This window comes from Dermacentor albipictus, chromosome 5 (assembly GCF_038994185.2).
Source record: "Dermacentor albipictus isolate Rhodes 1998 colony chromosome 5, USDA_Dalb.pri_finalv2, whole genome shotgun sequence".
Lineage (NCBI taxonomy): Eukaryota > Metazoa > Arthropoda > Arachnida > Ixodida > Ixodidae > Dermacentor > Dermacentor albipictus.
Window position 1 is genome coordinate 81,564,540 of NC_091825.1, and position 18,088 is coordinate 81,582,627.

General features: G+C 45.0%; 1 protein-coding gene across 1 annotated transcript in view; it reads right to left on the reverse strand.

The window, feature by feature from the left end:
* Positions 1 to 334: 334 nt before the first annotated feature.
* The window catches only part of Rme-8 (receptor mediated endocytosis 8), a 168,592-nt gene continuing 150,838 nt past the window's right edge, over positions 335 to 18,088 (reverse strand). Inside the window, exons 42-47 of the mRNA XM_065442886.2 lie at positions 17,696 to 17,866; positions 15,985 to 16,173; positions 13,357 to 13,491; positions 12,117 to 12,245; positions 6,246 to 6,345; positions 335 to 1,444 (exon numbers count right to left, since the gene is read on the reverse strand). Coding sequence (XP_065298958.2) covers positions 1,359 to 1,444; positions 6,246 to 6,345; positions 12,117 to 12,245; positions 13,357 to 13,491; positions 15,985 to 16,173; positions 17,696 to 17,866 — 810 coding nt within the window. The 3' untranslated portion in view covers positions 335 to 1,358. The remainder of the gene's footprint in view (positions 1,445 to 6,245; positions 6,346 to 12,116; positions 12,246 to 13,356; positions 13,492 to 15,984; positions 16,174 to 17,695; positions 17,867 to 18,088) is intronic.

The following is an 18,088-nucleotide window of genomic DNA, read 5'->3' on the forward strand; positions in this document are numbered from 1 at the left end:
GTTGGCTACCCTACTCTGGGGGACGGGAAAAAGGGAATAGAAAGAGAGAGTGAGAGGGGAGGGAAAGGAAAGCCGCGGTGAGCTTGTGCACGTACGCGGAGGGCCTGAGTGAATCAAAGACATTCACATAAGCCAGTCGCCCTCAAGAAAGAAAAGTGCCTTAATAGCTTTGTGGGCCGACGAGCGATGGGGACAGTCTTCAAGTAGCACCTGCACAGACAATGGCCGATCGTCCAGACGTAACAGAAGCAACATTGTGTATAAAACCTCTTAATCTGCTGTCACAGTTGCCTGCACTAAGCTCTTATCCAAGAGACACTAAGTGATGCAAGTATAGCACATACAAAAATTTATTCTTCTGTGAATGAGTTGACTTAAAAATAAAAAGTAGAAGAAATCTCCGACTGTCACATCAACATAGAATATGTGACCTGTTTTCATAAAAATCTTTATATGCATATTTTTTTTCTTTATTTAACTTAGCTCTCATCTAGAAAACATTTGCTCAGTTTAGTCTCCAAATGAATGCAGCAAAAATAATACTATCAGTTACAACAAATCCTTGCTTGAGGGTCAACACATGCCTTCCTGTACAGACAACTGCAAGGGGAATGTCTTTATTGCAAACCGGTTTCAAAACACGCACAAGCATTTCACAATAAGCATCATATTCTTATTTTCTGCAGCCAAAAACGACATACAATTTACAGAAACAGGTGCCTACCGACGGCTATTGTAAAAAAACTACTCCTTCCTCAACAGCACCGGCCGGCATTAAAGCCCCAACTTTTCAACTTTGCAGCCACAGCAAGAGAAATTGGAAAAAAAGTTGAAAACTAACAACATTAAAAATTATGAGGCAAACAAAACTGGTACATATCAAACCCATCTGCGGGTTGCTCAAAATGTGGCTGACACTTTGATAGCTCCACGAGAGACTTGTCACGTTGACGAGCATTATAAACAATCTAGCAAGCTGCCCAGAGGGGGGAAACAGCACGACGGCCTCACTCCTTTGGCTTGGACATCACTCCAGCAAGTGCTGCAGTATCAATTCGGGATGCCAGGGGAGGCAGAAGTTCAGTCACGAGACAGACACAAACAAGCCCCAGCATTGCCACTAGAGCCGAGACATATGCTAAGAGTAGTGGCGGTGAGTCTGTCTCGTCGTCAGGTGGCCTTTGCGGGGAGGGACTTTCTTCGCCGGGCCAGCTTGCATTCTACAAGTGATGCTTCATGCAGACACCACACTTCCCCTCCCCGCACACAGCTTTGGACCAGATAGGAACAGGGTTTGGCAGCGACCCCAACATCACAGTGGAAGGCACGTTTGTGTCGTATACGAGTCCCAGCGGGCATCAGCTCTCCCCCAAGGGCGGCGGTGTCTGCGGCATGTGCTGGCTGGAACCTTGGGTGAGGTAGCCAGCGATGGCCGTGCCTGCACCTGTGAGCCGGAAAAGCATGTCTCAATCTTAAAAGGGCCACCTGCAGGTTTGTTATCTCAGTTCATCTTAAAGAGGGTTTCTTTATTTTTTAAATTTTTGTGGATTTTTCTGTGTTTAAGTCCTAAGGGAGTTATTTCTCGCTTTTAAAGGCACTGACAACCAATTTTCATGGTACCCACTTTTTCTAGTGCAATGAAATGCTTACTGGCCAGAGCATCTAATCATGAAGTAGTAACGCGGAAAATTCCGTGGAACATATTTTTTATCAGAGTTTTTCGATCTGCAGCGAGGATGAAGTCGTTCCCTGGAAGCATGCTGAAAACTGCGATAGGCGAGTGCGATAGCGATTATAGGTCGGCATTAGTGGGAGGCAGATGACAAGTGCGGCCGTGATGGGAAAAAGTATTATTTTGTTTATCAAGTCAATGTTCCTGCGATTCATGTTTTCCAAAGTGTTCAAGTATTTCTGCGATAATAGCTATGTATTCTAGCAGTTTCCTGTGCAACTGCTTTGGTGTTTCACTAGTCAAAACAAAACCAAGTGCATCGAAAACGAAACGACGCTTTTACACGTGGTGCACGGTTCATGTCGCTGTAGCCAAGCATGCGCTCCTGATTTCCGATGTCGTCTCTTGAAGACCTGAGCGAGCCGGAACAAAGGCTTTTAGCTCGCATGCATGCTCTGAAGTTAGGTCCTTACGAATTCGCACCAGAACGTCATACATCAATGGACAAAAGCTGCAGCGGAAGCGATGAATCCGACTTGCACGATAGACTACCATTCCCACGACAAGCAGTGCGCCTGGAGAATGCCAGTTGGTGAAGGCTCACTCACACTAGGCCAACGCGATACCGATTTCGGTCTGCCGACTGTCGGCGACAGTGTTTTTCCTTTGTGTGGGCGCCTCTGTCACTGTACCAACAGCGACAATCTGTCGACGGACGGCAGAGAGCACGGCGTCGGTACGGTGCGACAGACACGCGCCAACACGAAGGTAAAAAACATATCCATTTATGGCACAACTTGTTGATGGCATCTTGTATCACAGGGAGATCATAAAATTCTGGGTACTTGCACACTTGCGCTATACTCGCGCACATACAACAGCACATGCACCGCCATGCATGTGGGATGACATGAGTGCCGCTTGTTAGCGTGAACTTTCTTTACTTCGTGCTACGCGTAGAATAAAGTGCAAGTGTCTAATCATATAATAACTGCAATTTTAAGCAATAATCGTACCGTACCTAATGACAGTCGACTTATGTACAGTAATCTCTTGACTGCATTTCGAAGTATCAAGATTTCACCGCCAGGCTTTGCCACTTACTGGTCTTTCCGACTTTCTTTGCCCAATTTAAAATTATATTTCCTACTTAAATCCCGAACACCGCGCTGGATTCTATCACTATAAATCATGGTCGTTTCCTTTCCATCAACTTCTTACAACACATTCTGGCCAGTTGTCAGTCCCTGTAAGTGGTTTAGCTCCATCAATGATATGAACAACAGAGTGGGGATACGCAGTAGATACAGATTTCGAAGTGATCAACAACAGCCTAGCAAGGGGCGTCTTTTGCTGGTGCCCATGTTTCGACCAGGTCCTGTTTTCGTGAGGGCAGCAAGGGCAACAACAAGTTTTTGCCCTAATGAAGACAAGTCCACCCCCCCCCCCCCCTGTTAATTTGTTGACAGATACACTTTGTCTGACCACTGTATGACATGTCAACTCATTTTAGGTCGTACTTTAGCACATATTAGCCCCATGCTAAGGAGAGAGAACAACCACAGTGGGGTCAGGCAGCAGAAAGTTAAATTGGACATTTGACAAAAATGCAGACACTGGCTCGGTACTTGGAGATAGGTAGCCAGACAAAAAAGGAACATTAACATGGTGCACCAGGTGTTATCAGCTTGGCCTAGTGAGATCACAAAAAAGAAAAGTTCACAAACATGATATGCCGTATTTACACAATTGTAAGTCGACCACTTTTTTAAAATTTGAAAATCTGAAGTGAGGGGGTCGAATTACAATCGAAACCAAAACATGGCACCCCCAAAAAAGCGAAACCAACAGGAGCTACAATGTAGCTACAATTTTATGTTTGCTTTATGGCCCTATCCATAGCTTTTCGCTGTCCCACGTGTTTGCTCGCTTTTCAGAAGAGTTTTTCAACATTTTTGAGAGTTTTACTGTGCACGCAACACTCATGAGGGGGTGTCGATAGTTGATGGAAGCGCCGCTGTTCCATTCGTGGCGGCACCCTCAGAACGGCGGCGCTTGCGGGGAGCATCGATAGTTCTCTTTGCCTGTTGCGCTTAGCTTTCATTATAGTTTGAAGCATTCCACTTGACTGCCGGCTACGTGCTACTTCTATACTTCCTCAGTCATCATGAGTGCTCCAGGCCCACTAATCATTCGGCACTTGTTCACAGCAGCATTCAAGAGGGCTGCTATCCTTTTCGCCGAAGAAATAAATCACTGCATAGCGGGCCGCAAGTTCAATGTTTCTGAATGGGTGGTGCGAGAGTGGCGAACTGCAGCGAAGCGAAATTTTCACATGTGACGGCAAGTGAGGAATTTCCCAAGTGCCGAAGCCTGGACGCTTTCCGGAGCTGCAGGCTAAGCTTGCGGCGTACGTCGCAGAAATGCGTGATCGGTCCCTGCCAGTGAAGTGCGACATCGTCATGAAACAAGCCCGGCTCTTCGCCTTTTAAGGACCTGCTCCGCCGTGAGCACGAGTGGCTGGCGGCAGAAGACCGCGAAATTAAGCCAACTGAACCTGTCAAAAGAGCCTCCCTGACGGCTGCGTGTGTTGGGTGCATTCGGCGTGGGCTGCTGTTCCACAAGATGTCGTGGTGCGGTCGTTTGCCAAATGTGAAATTTCGCGGGATGACGACACGCTGTGAGAAATAAATACTTTGTGCGAAGCTTCAAGTGAGTATTTACTGCGCCATTACTGGTCCATTGATTGATTGGTACAAGTTCCTTACAGGTCTTTTATGTGATTTTATAAAACGAATTCTGACGATATCGAACCATTTCGCGATCATCGCACTGTTCGACATGTCGAAGTTCAAGTGTATATGATGCATTATTCTGAGCATATGATGAGAGAGGGCATGTGTGGTCCCCAAGCTTCTCAATATACAAGGCATGGTTGAATTAATGTCTTCGTATTTCCTCGAGCATCATCATAGTTTGATGTGCCAGCATTTACACGTAGCACATCAATCCTCGTGCAACGGCATCCAAAACGATCTCACGCCTGCATTTATCGAATGTGGCTTGCCTGTGACTGAGGAAGAGCAAATATCAGACCTCCCACTTTTTGTCTGCCTCACCTATATGTTATTGCAATTAGTATGTATGGACACTCCAGGTGAATTTTCGTCGTCATCGTCAGTGTTGTGAGGTTCTGGAAAGAGTCCCAAGTGCAATTGGGTGCTGTATCGTGCCTGACCCACCGTATGCTTTGTGAGAAAAAGCATGCGAGGGTGAGCCAAAAAAGATGGTGGCTTTACGCGTACCGAATGGTGAAGGTCGCGTGATAAAGCATGTGCAAGACATGGGGCAGGGGGGCGTGTGTCTCCTCCGCTTGCCTGGCCATGGCTATCCGCGTGTCTGTCTGCACTGCTGAGCATGTTCACCGCCCACGCCCTATCTTGGAGGTAATGATCCCCGACGGGTGCAAAGGTAAGGCCCACTCGAGATGGCCGGTGGCTGCCATATGCGCTATCTTCGCACGTCCAAGTGCTGGACGTCGTGCAATCTCAAGTTTTGGAGAAGCGTAGAAGTGAGAGGCAGCTGAAGTCATCACACCCTTCTGTTCATGCACATTTCGTTAGCATCGTCACAGCGAGTGATCGTTGAGTGAGAACTGCTCATGTTTACCTGTGTGTGTATGACACTAATACTTGTTAATTTAATTAGTAGGCGGATGTTTACTGCAGTTTATATGGCCAGACAAACTATGAACTTTATTTCTCGTAGTTGTCTTCAAAATTTGCTATTGCTATCAACGCGAGACTTCTTGTGCGAGACTGCGTTTTTTGTTTTTAGGATTACATTTCTTCTCAAATACAGGTATTAGAATTGAAGCGAATACCATAATATTCAATTGAATATACCAACGTACGAAATATTCGCACCAGCTCATCGTATTTACTTGTGTAAGACTCCTCTTCGGGCAAGACCTGCACCCCTTACTTTCGAGGTAAATAATTAAAAATAATGTTTCACTCGGGTTATCTGGCATCAAAGCACAACTGTTTTTTGTATTGTGCTGATGAGGTAGGAAGCTTCAATGTTGATGGGAGAGACGTCACAAGCGGAAACATATAAAGAATGAAGTGTAATTTGATCAGTGGAGCTGGAATTTTGAATAAATGTGTGTGTAGTGTGTAACCAGTGTTTGCATTATCTTTTACATCATTCGTGAAGTCATTCCAAGCTTTAGTGAGGTGACATATGCTTCACTCATGCATGACCCACACCCCGCCAAGATGTTGAATACAAAGCGCGGTGTCTCACACGAGTAAACACAATAAAATCCGGCGTTACGGATGTTTAACGCACCAGTCAAGCTTAGACACAAGTTTAGGTGCCCTGGACCAATGTAAGAGCTTACAATCAGTGTGCAGCCAAATCACAACAACTGGCAAGATGAGGCTAAATGTGGTTGAGTCAATCTCTTGTGCACACACCTTAACAAGTGGACTGTAAGCACAAGACAAAGCACCAAGCGAACAGGCAAGAGAACAGACACGCAAAGTGTAGGCATGTTGGCCATACTCACTGGGCAGGTAGCCAGCCGTGGAAGCAGGCGCCATGAAGAGGTCATGCTTCTGGTCCTTGTAGTCAGACCAGACGCTCGACTGGCCGAGAAGGTTGTTCACCTGCACAAGAACAACAACGAAAACAAACAGAAGACACACAATTAGCAACCTCTCAAGTAGCCAGCCATTTTTCTCATGCCAATATGCGCAAGCTCACACCAGGCAGCTGAAACCAGTCAATCATCATGGCATGCAGTAGGTTAACCCAGACATTTTTATTGTAAAAAAAAAATTAATTCTGGGGTTTTATTTGCCAAAACCATATAATATGATTATGAGGCATGCTGCAGTGAGTGACTCTGGATTAATTTTGACCATCTGGTGTTTTTAAAGTGCACCCAATGCATGACACACAGGCATTTTTGCACTTTGCCCCCATCAAAATGGGGCCACCGCGGTCTGGATTTGATCCCGCGCTCTCGGGCTTAGCAGTGTTATGCCAAAGCCACTATACCAGCACGGCAGGTTTTCTTTTTCCTTTTTTGTTTTTTAATCATTACCGAAGAACATCAAAAGCAAGAGCACTGATAAACATGATGCAGTAGACTTCCGTCACTTCAACTTCAGTTATATCAGTGTTAGGTTAACTCCTTAAGTGTCAGCAAGAAATCCAGAAATTTGTTTGCAAAATGAAATTTTTTTATTGCATATCTGGATAACAGACTTTGTACAATTTCAAAGTACAGTTAAACCTCGATATAATGAACTTCAATATACATAAGCGTGTTTACACACAATTTCAATGTAACGAAATTTCTCTGCCACCGCAAAGGAATACCAAGGTAATAAATAGAAACTTCTGTGGAGGCAGACAGTCAAATAGTTGGATTACAAGCAGCTGCTCGCCAACGCTCCTCTTCAATTGTGTGCCGCGCGATGAAGAGCAACCTCCGAAGCAAAGCAGCGTCATGCTCTGTATAAAGCCCAAGTGCGATAAGATCCTATCGCACCTCGCGCACTGTATGCTTTGGTGCAAGTGAAAGCGTGTTAGAGTGAGCTAAGAATGGTGGCTTGATGTACGCCTTCTTCCCGCACGAACAAGAAGAAAGGGCGGGAAGGGAGCAAGCTCGCAGTAACACGATAAAGGGCATGCGAGGAGAATGGGGGGGAGGCTAGTTGGCATTTGTCTTTTTCTACGCAGCCATCGCTGCACATGGCCGCACATGGCTATCAGCGCAACTGAGCACATACGCAGCCAGTGCTCCCTGTTTCAGGTGTAATTTGCCATGCGTGCAAAGATTGGGTACGTCGAGAAGGCATGGCATCATGTGTACTGTCTTCCCGCGCTTTTAGTACTGGAGGTTACATAATCTCGAGTTTCGGAGACACGTTGAAGCGAGAGGCAGACAAAACATTCGCTCCCAGCTGCCAGTGCTTTTCATGATAACATCGTCCCACTGCTAGCAACACTGTCAGCTGCGGCAGCGGAGTGGATGTGAAAGCATAGCTGACCTCATATCATACTGCCGATGTGAAGATCTCATCATGGCAGGAAAATGTATTTTTCGTCGCCGACTCTCAAATTCAATGAAATAAATTACTATTTTTTATTTCAATTCTCTCTTTCCGATTGCCAGATAATTCGGAAAATTTTGTGGCTCCTTCTGTGTAAGAAAAATCCTTCGGCGACTGTACTTTGCATAAAAAGTTAAATTTCAATGTAACGAAATTTCGATATAATAAAGTAAATTGCCAATTTTACCTGCTTCGTTATATGAAGGGATGTATACATAACATGGGGGTAGCAAATTCACTTCAGTCTGAAAATATGAAATAACAAGAAACATGCATGTTAACTAGAAGTTTCAGTTGACAGGAGTTCAGTTCCGTAAACAACCGCTCGAAGCTGCAGGCACATTTTAGAGCAAACATTGTTGAGAAAAGCTTGCAAATGCAACATGTCAAAATTCTTGAAGAAACCCCATGGAGGATTAGAATGCAGCTTTCGTACAATATGTCTCCAAACACAGTATGAAGCGAAGTCCCACATCACATTCTGCATCTGAAAAATGTGTTTCTTTGCTAACTTTATTGCAAGTGTTGCTTCTACCTCTGTAACAGAAAACACACTGCCTTTTTGGACGTTCTTTGACAGCTGTAGACAGGATAAAGTCCACGAAGTGGTGTGCCATCTTACAAGTAAAGCCTGCTTCTGAAGAACGTGCACACTTGAGAGGGCAGCAACATGTAACATGCACCTGCCATGTTTTAAATCCCTGCTGGACAAGCGGAGTTTGTAGGGCCCCTAGCAGGCCAAAGAGGGAACATGCCATAATGACAAAATGGATTAGACGAGCCCAGCCCGTTACAGGCACATAGAAAGAGCACAGAAATTGTGGACGAGACAGACTTGTCCTTGGCACCTTTTACAAAAAAAAAAAGGTAACTGACTAAAACTGGTACACGGTACTTAAAGGGTTAACGATGACGACGTAAAATTCTGGCCGTTGCCAATACATTTCTATGGGCCCGAACTTAAGCGATTTCAATCCTGAAACTGGCCTTCGCTGGATAATTCGAACTTGGCTGGTCAGCATACACCAGCCAGACTGAAATGGTGACCCCAATAGCAGCAGCATCTGTTTTGGCAGCGCTTATAGCAGTGTGAATGAGTTGAACACACACCATCCCATGGTGAAAATGCACATTTTCGACCTGTGTTAGAAGGATATTCAAGTGAAAATGGTAGCTCAAAATCAACGATTACAGAATTTACTTCACGCTAACGTGCATCTTTCCTTCCCCCAGAAATTGGTTAGAAGATTGCCTGCATGATACAATTAAGTGCAAAACAAAAACGCATTTGCAACAGCCTACCAGCAGAGCTAGCCTAGACAGCATCACTGCCACTTGTGGGGATGCGCGACTCTCACGCATCCCTGATATGTTGTTTCCCTGCATAGCTCCCGTCTCCTGTAATCTGGCTTCGCCGCATGGCTTTACGGCGGCAGTCGGTATGCTTGCAGGGGTAGCACGAGAAATGGCACGAGTGTTGCTCTGCTAAAGCCACCTAACGGTGGGGTTACTTGGCTGCAAGCAGGAGAAGGCTCTTGCTCTTTGGCTTGGGGTCGGCAAGCGGTGTGGATGTTCTGCGCGTGCGCCGATTCATGCTTCTGCAAGACCGTCTTGCAAGGCCTACACCGGAACAGACAAACAGGATCGTGCGAACGCGCCATCGTTCCCGTGACCGTATGCGCAAACGACCAGGCATTGGTGTCTAGCATGGGGCGAACATATTCGCTCGGTATCAGGTCAAGTTGAGTCAGACTTCCGCGATTTGTTGCGTTCCCATCGGCCTGTTTTATGGATAACAACTCGGCTAGCAGGCATTAGTCTATGAAAAGTGCAATAAATGCACTTGTGATTGTTTGCACTACTGTGTTGTCGTTCCTTTGTCCCAAGAGCACGCGTGAGAACCCCACACATTGAAGATGACTGCAGAACATAGCATGACAATGACGGCGTGCCGCTTTCAGTCTGATTGTGAAAGCTCATTCAAAAGACAAGTTATTTTGCACGCTAATCTAGCAGCAACAAATCGCGTCATGTATTCAAGGCAATCCAGAGAATTCCATGCGTCTAGGCCTGAGCGAATTTCAATTTTTTGGTTCGAAACAAAGTCAAAGCGAATAGTCATTAGTGTCCAATAATGTTAAAGAGAATATTTAGAATAGTAGTATTTGCACAGAACCTTGACATAAGAGCCAGATGTTGGCAACTCTAAGAAAAGTTCGTTTTTTCCTTGCAAAAGAGGAAATGGGTTCATCTCTGGAGTCGGTTTATTTTCCAAGTGCTGTTATTCAGATACAGTCACACAAAATGGAAGTTAAACATTCCTTGCAACTCCAGCTACACAGAAAATTTGTTTATAGCCTCTTGCTCAATGTTGTGCTTCAGCATAAAGTAAAATTTTGTGGTGGTTGAAGTCATGAGAGCGTTTTGCATTCACCCATCATGTGTCGTTGCAATGCAGTGAACTTGATCCTCTCCTATCTACATGCTAGCTTAATGCATTCTGTTCGGCAAGCGAACAGGCAAAAAAAAGTTATTTAGTAGCAAAATTGGGTTGCGAGTTATATGTGAATTTATACTTGAGGAGTGGTTTTACGGCAGAGCGAATTTCCCTTGAAGTGTACTTTCACAGGGTGTGCTGCCGTGAAACTACATTTCAGGCAAATTTCTCTGCCAGCAGTATCACCGAATAGGTAGGGAACACAGCCGCTGGTGAGAGATAAAACAGGGATGATTTGTGCATCCATGAATGGAGACTTCTTACACAAATGCGAGCACTGTATCCTTTTATTTCTGCGGGCTATACATGCAGATTTCTTTCTTAAATTGTGTATGTTGTAATTGGGGGTGTGGCTTATAAGTGGAAAATGATGTATATTCATTAACTTCGAATACTTCAAAAACACAAATACCGAAATTTGAGCTGAAGCAAATATTGAATAGCATAATATTGGAAATGTTGAAAAGAAAATGTTGAATATTCGCACAAGCCTACGTGTTGCTCGCATTCAAGGGGTTAGTCTAGGTGTGAGCTACCACCTCCTTTGAGATTGTTATGGACCGGTTTGATAAATGCAGAATGTCAAACTTGTACTGTAAGCAGGACGACATGTTGTGGTTCAAAGACAGTGACAAAATTCTGTCTGAGAGTGATGACGATGAATATTAAGTCCTTAATAAATATCTATTCTGTGAAGGTAAATTCCACAGGGTTAAGTCTTTTTATTATTTCCGAAATTGGGGGCATGTTACATTTTCTTGCTAAAAAATCAGTTGTGCATTAAGATTTCTACTTTGTTGAGCAGCTCTAATGTAATTTCTACTTTAGTTTTCTACTGATTCCATAAAAAGTAGCTGCGCATTCAATTTAGGGGCATGTTATAATCTGGTGAATACTCCCAAATGAATCAGTGGTGCATTTCAGCATTTTTTTCTACTTCTTGCTTGCGCTTTCCAAGCATGCTACACATGAAATAGTTGATGTTCTGACATCTGACATTCTTGTGAATAGTTCTCGCATAAAGTCCACATTCTGCAAACTTGACAGAACTCACTTAAGAAGTGAAGATTTTTAATTTATTCTGCCGCTGTAAGCTCTTCGTGATTCTGAAGATGCAAGAAATGTTATGAAACTGAACTTTCAATGGACAGAAATGGACTGAAGGGGATATCTAAATACAGTTCCTTCCCTTCTAATACACGGTGTTTGACGAGCTTTTCAAAGAGTGTAATATTAGCTGTACACACGAGTTCGGCAATGTAACACTGCATCGAAGTTCTGTCACCTCTTACGATACTTCGGAAATGCTCCTAGTGAGAGCCCAGCATTTTCAGGACGGCAGCACCTATGGGAACCACGCTAAAATGGTATAACTGTCGCTATGCAATAAGGTGAACATAATATGCTGCAGTGACGGCTTTCACTTACATAACCTGGACCACACCGAATGCTCTACTGACAGTCCAGAGGTAAAATTCCAGATGCCGTTGACTCTTTTTTAGTTCTGACCGTGTTCCACTTCACAACCAATTGTACATTAAGCACCTAACAAAAATATGTTTTCCCCCGCCCTCAGCCTAATTCAGCAGCTAGCTACCCACAGGCCAAATACTCACCTCTAACCTCGTGCTATCACGATGTGCACAAAAGACACGAAAAACTTCGGTAGCATCGTGGCACAAACACCAACTGGCCTCCCCCATTTCAGTTAAATATGAACTGGTGAATTCAAAGTCAGTGTTGGTAGTACACACCTCGGGGTAAATTTGGAGGCAAATGTTGGTCACTAGAGCTAAAAGAAGTTTCACACAAAACTGACCTGGTCCCCACTGGCCATGTCAGCTGCCATGGCCTTGAGTGCCTGCACAGCATGCGCCTTGGTCGTTGCGCTGGTTGAGGGCTTGCCCAAAAGGTTGAGCAGCTGCTCCACCAGGCCTCCACGCACAGCCTGTGCAAGAAATGGTCGCACAGTAGCAACGTAAAGGCTCTCCTTACAACAGACCGAAAGACACAATCGCAACCGCTCCACAAGAGCGGCAGGCGAAGCATTGGGCACTGCCTCCTGTGCTGAATACAGCATTAATAAGATACTTGGCCCTAATTGCTCTTGCACTAAAACCATTGGCCTGTTTTTACTCACGTTTAACATGAAGGTGGCACTTGACAAGAAATGTTTGGGTTGACTGATTCGTTGACTGATTGGTTGAGTGTAACGTACAAAAGAAACACTCTGGCTATGAGAAACACTGCGGCAAAGATCACCAGGTTAATTTTGACATGCACCCAAATCTAATTACAGATGTGGTTTGGATGCCTGAAATCGAACCTCATACTCAGAAGTGGAAAGACCTAGTAATTTAGCCACTTGGTGGACCAGTGCATTTTGTTTAGTGTCATCTCGGGACACAGTACTTGCCTGTATTGCTCAGAATAAATCTTAACATGCTGTGCGCTACAACGCCTGCAATAAATTAAGATTTTACAATAGGAAGGAATGATAACACTGTCTGCAGTTTGAAAAATGGCCACTACTATTGCATCTGCTGAGAATATCCACACTATTCATCCAGGCCTTGCCTAGGACAATGGATACTTTCGTTTTATTCTGGACTAAATGGACAAGACAGTGCATTCAAATGTGATATCAAATGAACTGCTCTGTGAAAGGCCACCTCTGTTCGAGATCAGTGTGCTAACAGCCAGCAGCCTGGTAGGTAGTGCAATTTACACAGGGCTTTTATCACACATTTATGAGAAACCTGCATGTGAGGCAAAGGGTATTTTGATAGAGGAAGTTACAGTTGCAATTTCATCAGGACATTACTAGCAGTACCACCAGATGCATAAATATTGACAGCGACCGTTAGCTTCTTAACAAAAAGACAAGCCAGCAGGATATACTCTCCCGCTCCTGTTGAGTTCACAGCTTGAAATCTCTGCTCAAAGAATAGTGCAGATCTTCTTGCAGTGTTACTATTTTGGCAATGTTCAAGACACTCAATTCTTTAAGAGTAGGTCACTGACCACAATTAAAATGCTAAAACGGGCTTAGGGCTCACCTGTTGAACAAGACCAGGCACAGAAGCTTCGCAGAGCCCAAGTAACGTTTGGCAGGCCAGCTGGGCTGACTCGGGGCATGACAGGGACCGGCCTAGGGGGTCCAAGCAGGCCACGCCCACCGACTGTGCACAGGCCTGTGTGCACAACACGCGCACAAGGCAGTTTAAAAAGCCTGGCCATGCTTTTATTTCACCGTCTTAGACATCTGTCAAGAGTACATAACATCAGAGATAGACTGTACAAAGCAAAAAGAAATGGCTGCCACATAATATTCAATGTTGACGATGGCTGAGCGCACTCTGCACTAACTTGAGCACATAAAAGCTACATGTTAGGAGAGGCTGTTACGTGATTTTGTAGCATTGGAGAAAGAAGTGGACTGGAAAAGAAAAAAGAAAAAATGACTTTTTGACAAGAAATGTGTTTCTTGCTGGCACACAACCCAAAGAGAGCAACCCCAATTACCCAACAAAAGAGATAGAAAAAAAAGAAAGGCCCAGTGAGAATGAGAGACTGGTAGGGCAGAATTTTTATTAATTACACTAACCGGCAAAAAAAAAATGTAACACTATATGAAAGTTTATGATGAATGTACAGCGACCCAATGACTGTAATCCAAGAGAATTGCTCTAGTGTGCAGAAACGGTTCAGCAACACTGAAAGGGAGAAATAATTTCAGTAGTAGATGACAACCTATGCACGAAAAATTTCTAACTGTCTTTTTCCACACATGAAATCATGTGCATGTATGTGCACCGGCCCACACTAGGAAAACGACAGAGTACGCATGTTTGTCTTGCATTACGTTACCTTACCTTACCTTACCTTGCATTAGTGTGTGCCTGCACTGACTGAAGTTATTTCCTAGAGGTGTGCAAATGCTCAAACCTCATGCTCGAGGCCATGCAACTGAGCGCCTCACTTAGTTATGTTCGGCACAAAAGGAGTGCTGAGCTCTCTGCAGGCAGGCTGCCCTGGCTGACGCGGCTGCGGACTCTGTCTCTGACACTCCCTGACGTTGGCCCAATGTGGGAATCGCACAAACAGCGCCCGAACACTGCAATTTGCAGAATGGCACTATGTTGGCCGGGGCCACCTCTGTCAGTACAAGGTTTGTTCAGGCCGACAGGACCGATTCAAATGATAATGCGATGCAGACAGATGGAACAGCAACAAAAGCAGTGCGTATTTTGAAGAGTGCGAAAGCATGCGCAGAAATAGGGCTCATTAGCCACCGGAATTGAGGCATGCAGATTGTGTTCAATACGTGACAAATGCCACTTAAACAGCAGTCAATCTAACCTACAAAGGTAATCATGGGGTCGATCACTAATGAGCCACCTGCGCCAACCAACTAGCAGCAAGAATTTCGTGATGGCTGCCCATTACTATATCAGCCAGCGGCGAATGTTTGTCATGTCCATATTGCCTAGGCCACTAGGTGCAATCGGTGTTGCTTCATCAGGCGTCGGCAACTAAAGTTATGGATCTATTTCGCAGCAGCTGCGCAGTACTCAGGAAGCCGACAAACCACCTCGGAAATGAAAGCGAGTGTATGGGATGGCAAGAAAGTTGTTCACGGCCAACATTTTTGTGAAGTACGACCTCTCGTTCTCGACGCCACTCCTAGATACACTCCAATCTTATTTTGTAGGTTTGAGCGCATGGTGGGTGTGAAAGTGTCATGTGACTGGGGCTGTGACAGCTCGGCTGCATACATATGCATGAGCAGTGAACCAATGAGAAGGAGTGGGAGGGAGGAGGGGGACGAGGGGCAAGTGTCGAGCAAATTTCTCAGGAACCTTCTGATTTTAAAGTCTTACAGGTAGCAAATCCTGCCAAATTTGACAATGAAAAGGTGCCTGCTCTTCACCGTCAATGGCAACTGCAGTACCAACGCACCATTGATGGGTATGCGCAGAACAGTGATAGAGTCGCATGATGCGAGGTCAGCGCTTTTGTCTGCCGTGCAGATTGGCTTTATGATGACCCCCACTGTAAAGAAGGGAAAGCCCTCCTGTACTTTGAAAAAAAAAATGGAAAGCAAAACTTTCTTTGCTATAAAAGATTGCCATAAGACCCAGGTTCACTATTTGGGAACCTGATTGGTACTCAGTACAACATAATGTCACTAAATCCTTAGCTTCAGAGTAAAATAAAACACCTTATTCTATTCAACAAACATCCTATTGATAAAAAATATGCGAGACCTTCACATACAACCAAGCTATAATCAGTGCTGGCCTACTAATTAGGAGTTCGCTATATAAGAGTAGACTGCATTGCACATCTTGATTTCTATGTACCTAAGTTGCCGACAACTTGCTGCATCCTTATGCAATACTAGGAAACTCTCGAGCATATGCATCATTGTGTTTTCTTGCCAATATTTCTAAGTGTCAACCTTTGCGATATATATTCTGATATTCGGCCTTTATTTTTCTTGATTTGATTCAATACTTTAATTGAAATCTATTCGGTATTTGCACATTCCTAGTATTTATCAGTGACGCTTGCCCAACCTTCCCAACAACATGTTTTGATGCATAGCCCCAGCCGGTGCCACAAAATGGTGTCAACGGGAACACTGCTATTGTAGAGAGGAGGTGGCTACTCCCACAGCTCACCTGGCTGGAGCTGGCCTGATGCAGTATGCGAAGGCAGCCGGGAAGGCCCGGCCTACGTGCCAGTGCTTGACACAGCTGAGGGAGGTGCCCCAGCACGGGCAGTCGCTCTCGCAGGTTTGGCTGGCCTTGAAGCACACCGCAGGCGGCCGAGCACAGCAGCTCTAAGGGACCGCCTTCCTCCTTGTCGCTCTGCACGAAGCCAGAGGCTATGTATCCCCTTCAAACATGGCATGCGACTTGTTTTTGTGAGCTCTGTCTAGTGGTGGTGTGTAAATGGCCACGGAAGTTGAGCTTCAGGTAAATTTAGCCCCTTGTGTATACAATGAGGCTGTTGTAATGTAGACAAAGACACCGCCGACGAAACGTAGTCGTACACTACCATGCCCAGTGGATCGGCAGAGGGCATGAGAAATCTGCTCCTTTCCCTCTTTTTTTATGTTGCCGTTAAAGTGAATGTAAGCTGGTCAGTACAGCTTTGAGTTTTTTATTGCCGTGCGCCTCAGGTTCAGCTCGTCATGCCAAAACAGGGGCTCTAGTGAATGTTGCTGTGCTGAATATAGCTACAGACAGCCATTTTTTACGAGGCCACTGCTGCATCTAGCGGGACGTTCAGACTTGCTGTGTTCCGCAAACAATGTTTAAAGAATACTATTTGTTTTCTCACAATGCTTCTAGGCAATAACTGTCTTATGCATGTGCTTTGAGCAAGCCATTGAATTCATTTTACGAAAAGGTGCAGCATGACTGACAGTACAATAAATCAATGTCTAATTACTTAGCAGTTATGAGGGCTCGCTACAAGATGCACAAAGCATCCTCCTACAAAATTAATTTTCTTTTAATGGAGTCTGCAACACCTTGGAATAAAATTGTATAACTAAAACATTTATGAACAGTCTATCCTAATTCAGGCCTGAAGGAGATAACCCCTCCAATAGACATGCTACCGCCTGGACATCCGTGGATCTGTAGAATTTAGTGATTAACATGTTCGAATCAATTATGACTAACTGGGGTCCTTTAATTCGTGGCTAAATTTAAGTAAACGAGTGTTTGGGCATCACATCCCCACCTAGATGAGGCTATCATGCCTGGTAAATGAACCCATGACCTCCTGCCGGGCAGCAGAACACCACAGTCATTATGGCAAGTCCTGCTTGTTCCAGGAAAAACACAACAGCAGAGGCAGTGCTGAGCTGATGAGCAAGAAAATTACAACACCCAGCTGTCTGAAAGTTCTTTAGCATACCCTAGCGCTTTGCGACAAGGGGAGACACACAATTTCAGCATGACTGCCAAGAGCACCCAGCTTTATGCCGCTGCATCTTTCCCCCTTTTTTCTGCTTTTGTGTACTTGCCACCGTACACCCCGTAATGTGAAAGTGTGTCTGCAGTCTCTATATTGGGATGTTGGCTTTACCACACAGCTCAGTCACACAGTGGGTGAGCATTCCTGCACTTAGCAGTACAAAAGCGGAGGGAAAAAAAGTTGCACTACAAAGCAAGGCGATTCTCAAGTCTTAATAGAGGCACGCACTGAAAATAAGCAATTCAGTATTGAACAGAGTCCACAAACTTAATCGGCAAGTCAGCTTGCAGGCTCAAATTTGTCCTGCTCATCATCAGTCAAATGCAATAGCAGTGATCTCCAATTTGGCCCACCCCTGAGCTAGCTGGTATTTAAAGTTACTGGATTGCTACAGCCACGCACTTGGAGGGGCTCCTTGGCAAGGAGGCCACAGATGCGGTCAAGGCACTCGGTGAGGAACTCCTGCGGCCGGCGTAGTGTCCAGCCCGGATTCTGTACGAACAGGCGCACATAGACACCTGCCACAACAAGCTCCAAGGGGTCTTCCTCCACCAGGCTGAACTCAGCTGGTAGCTGCACAAGAAGACACCAAGAGGAATGGGTTCAATGGTGTGGTCTAGGACTCGAGTTCACAATGTGCAACGTGGTTAACCTGGTCTAGCAGCTTAAGACTGCAGCATATTCCCAAATGCAATATGCATTCTGAAAACAACACTACAGACTAACAGGTCAGCATACAGTGGTCACCACCTGCAATAGAATGTATCTAAGCATTACTGGCCTGAATTTTGTTTT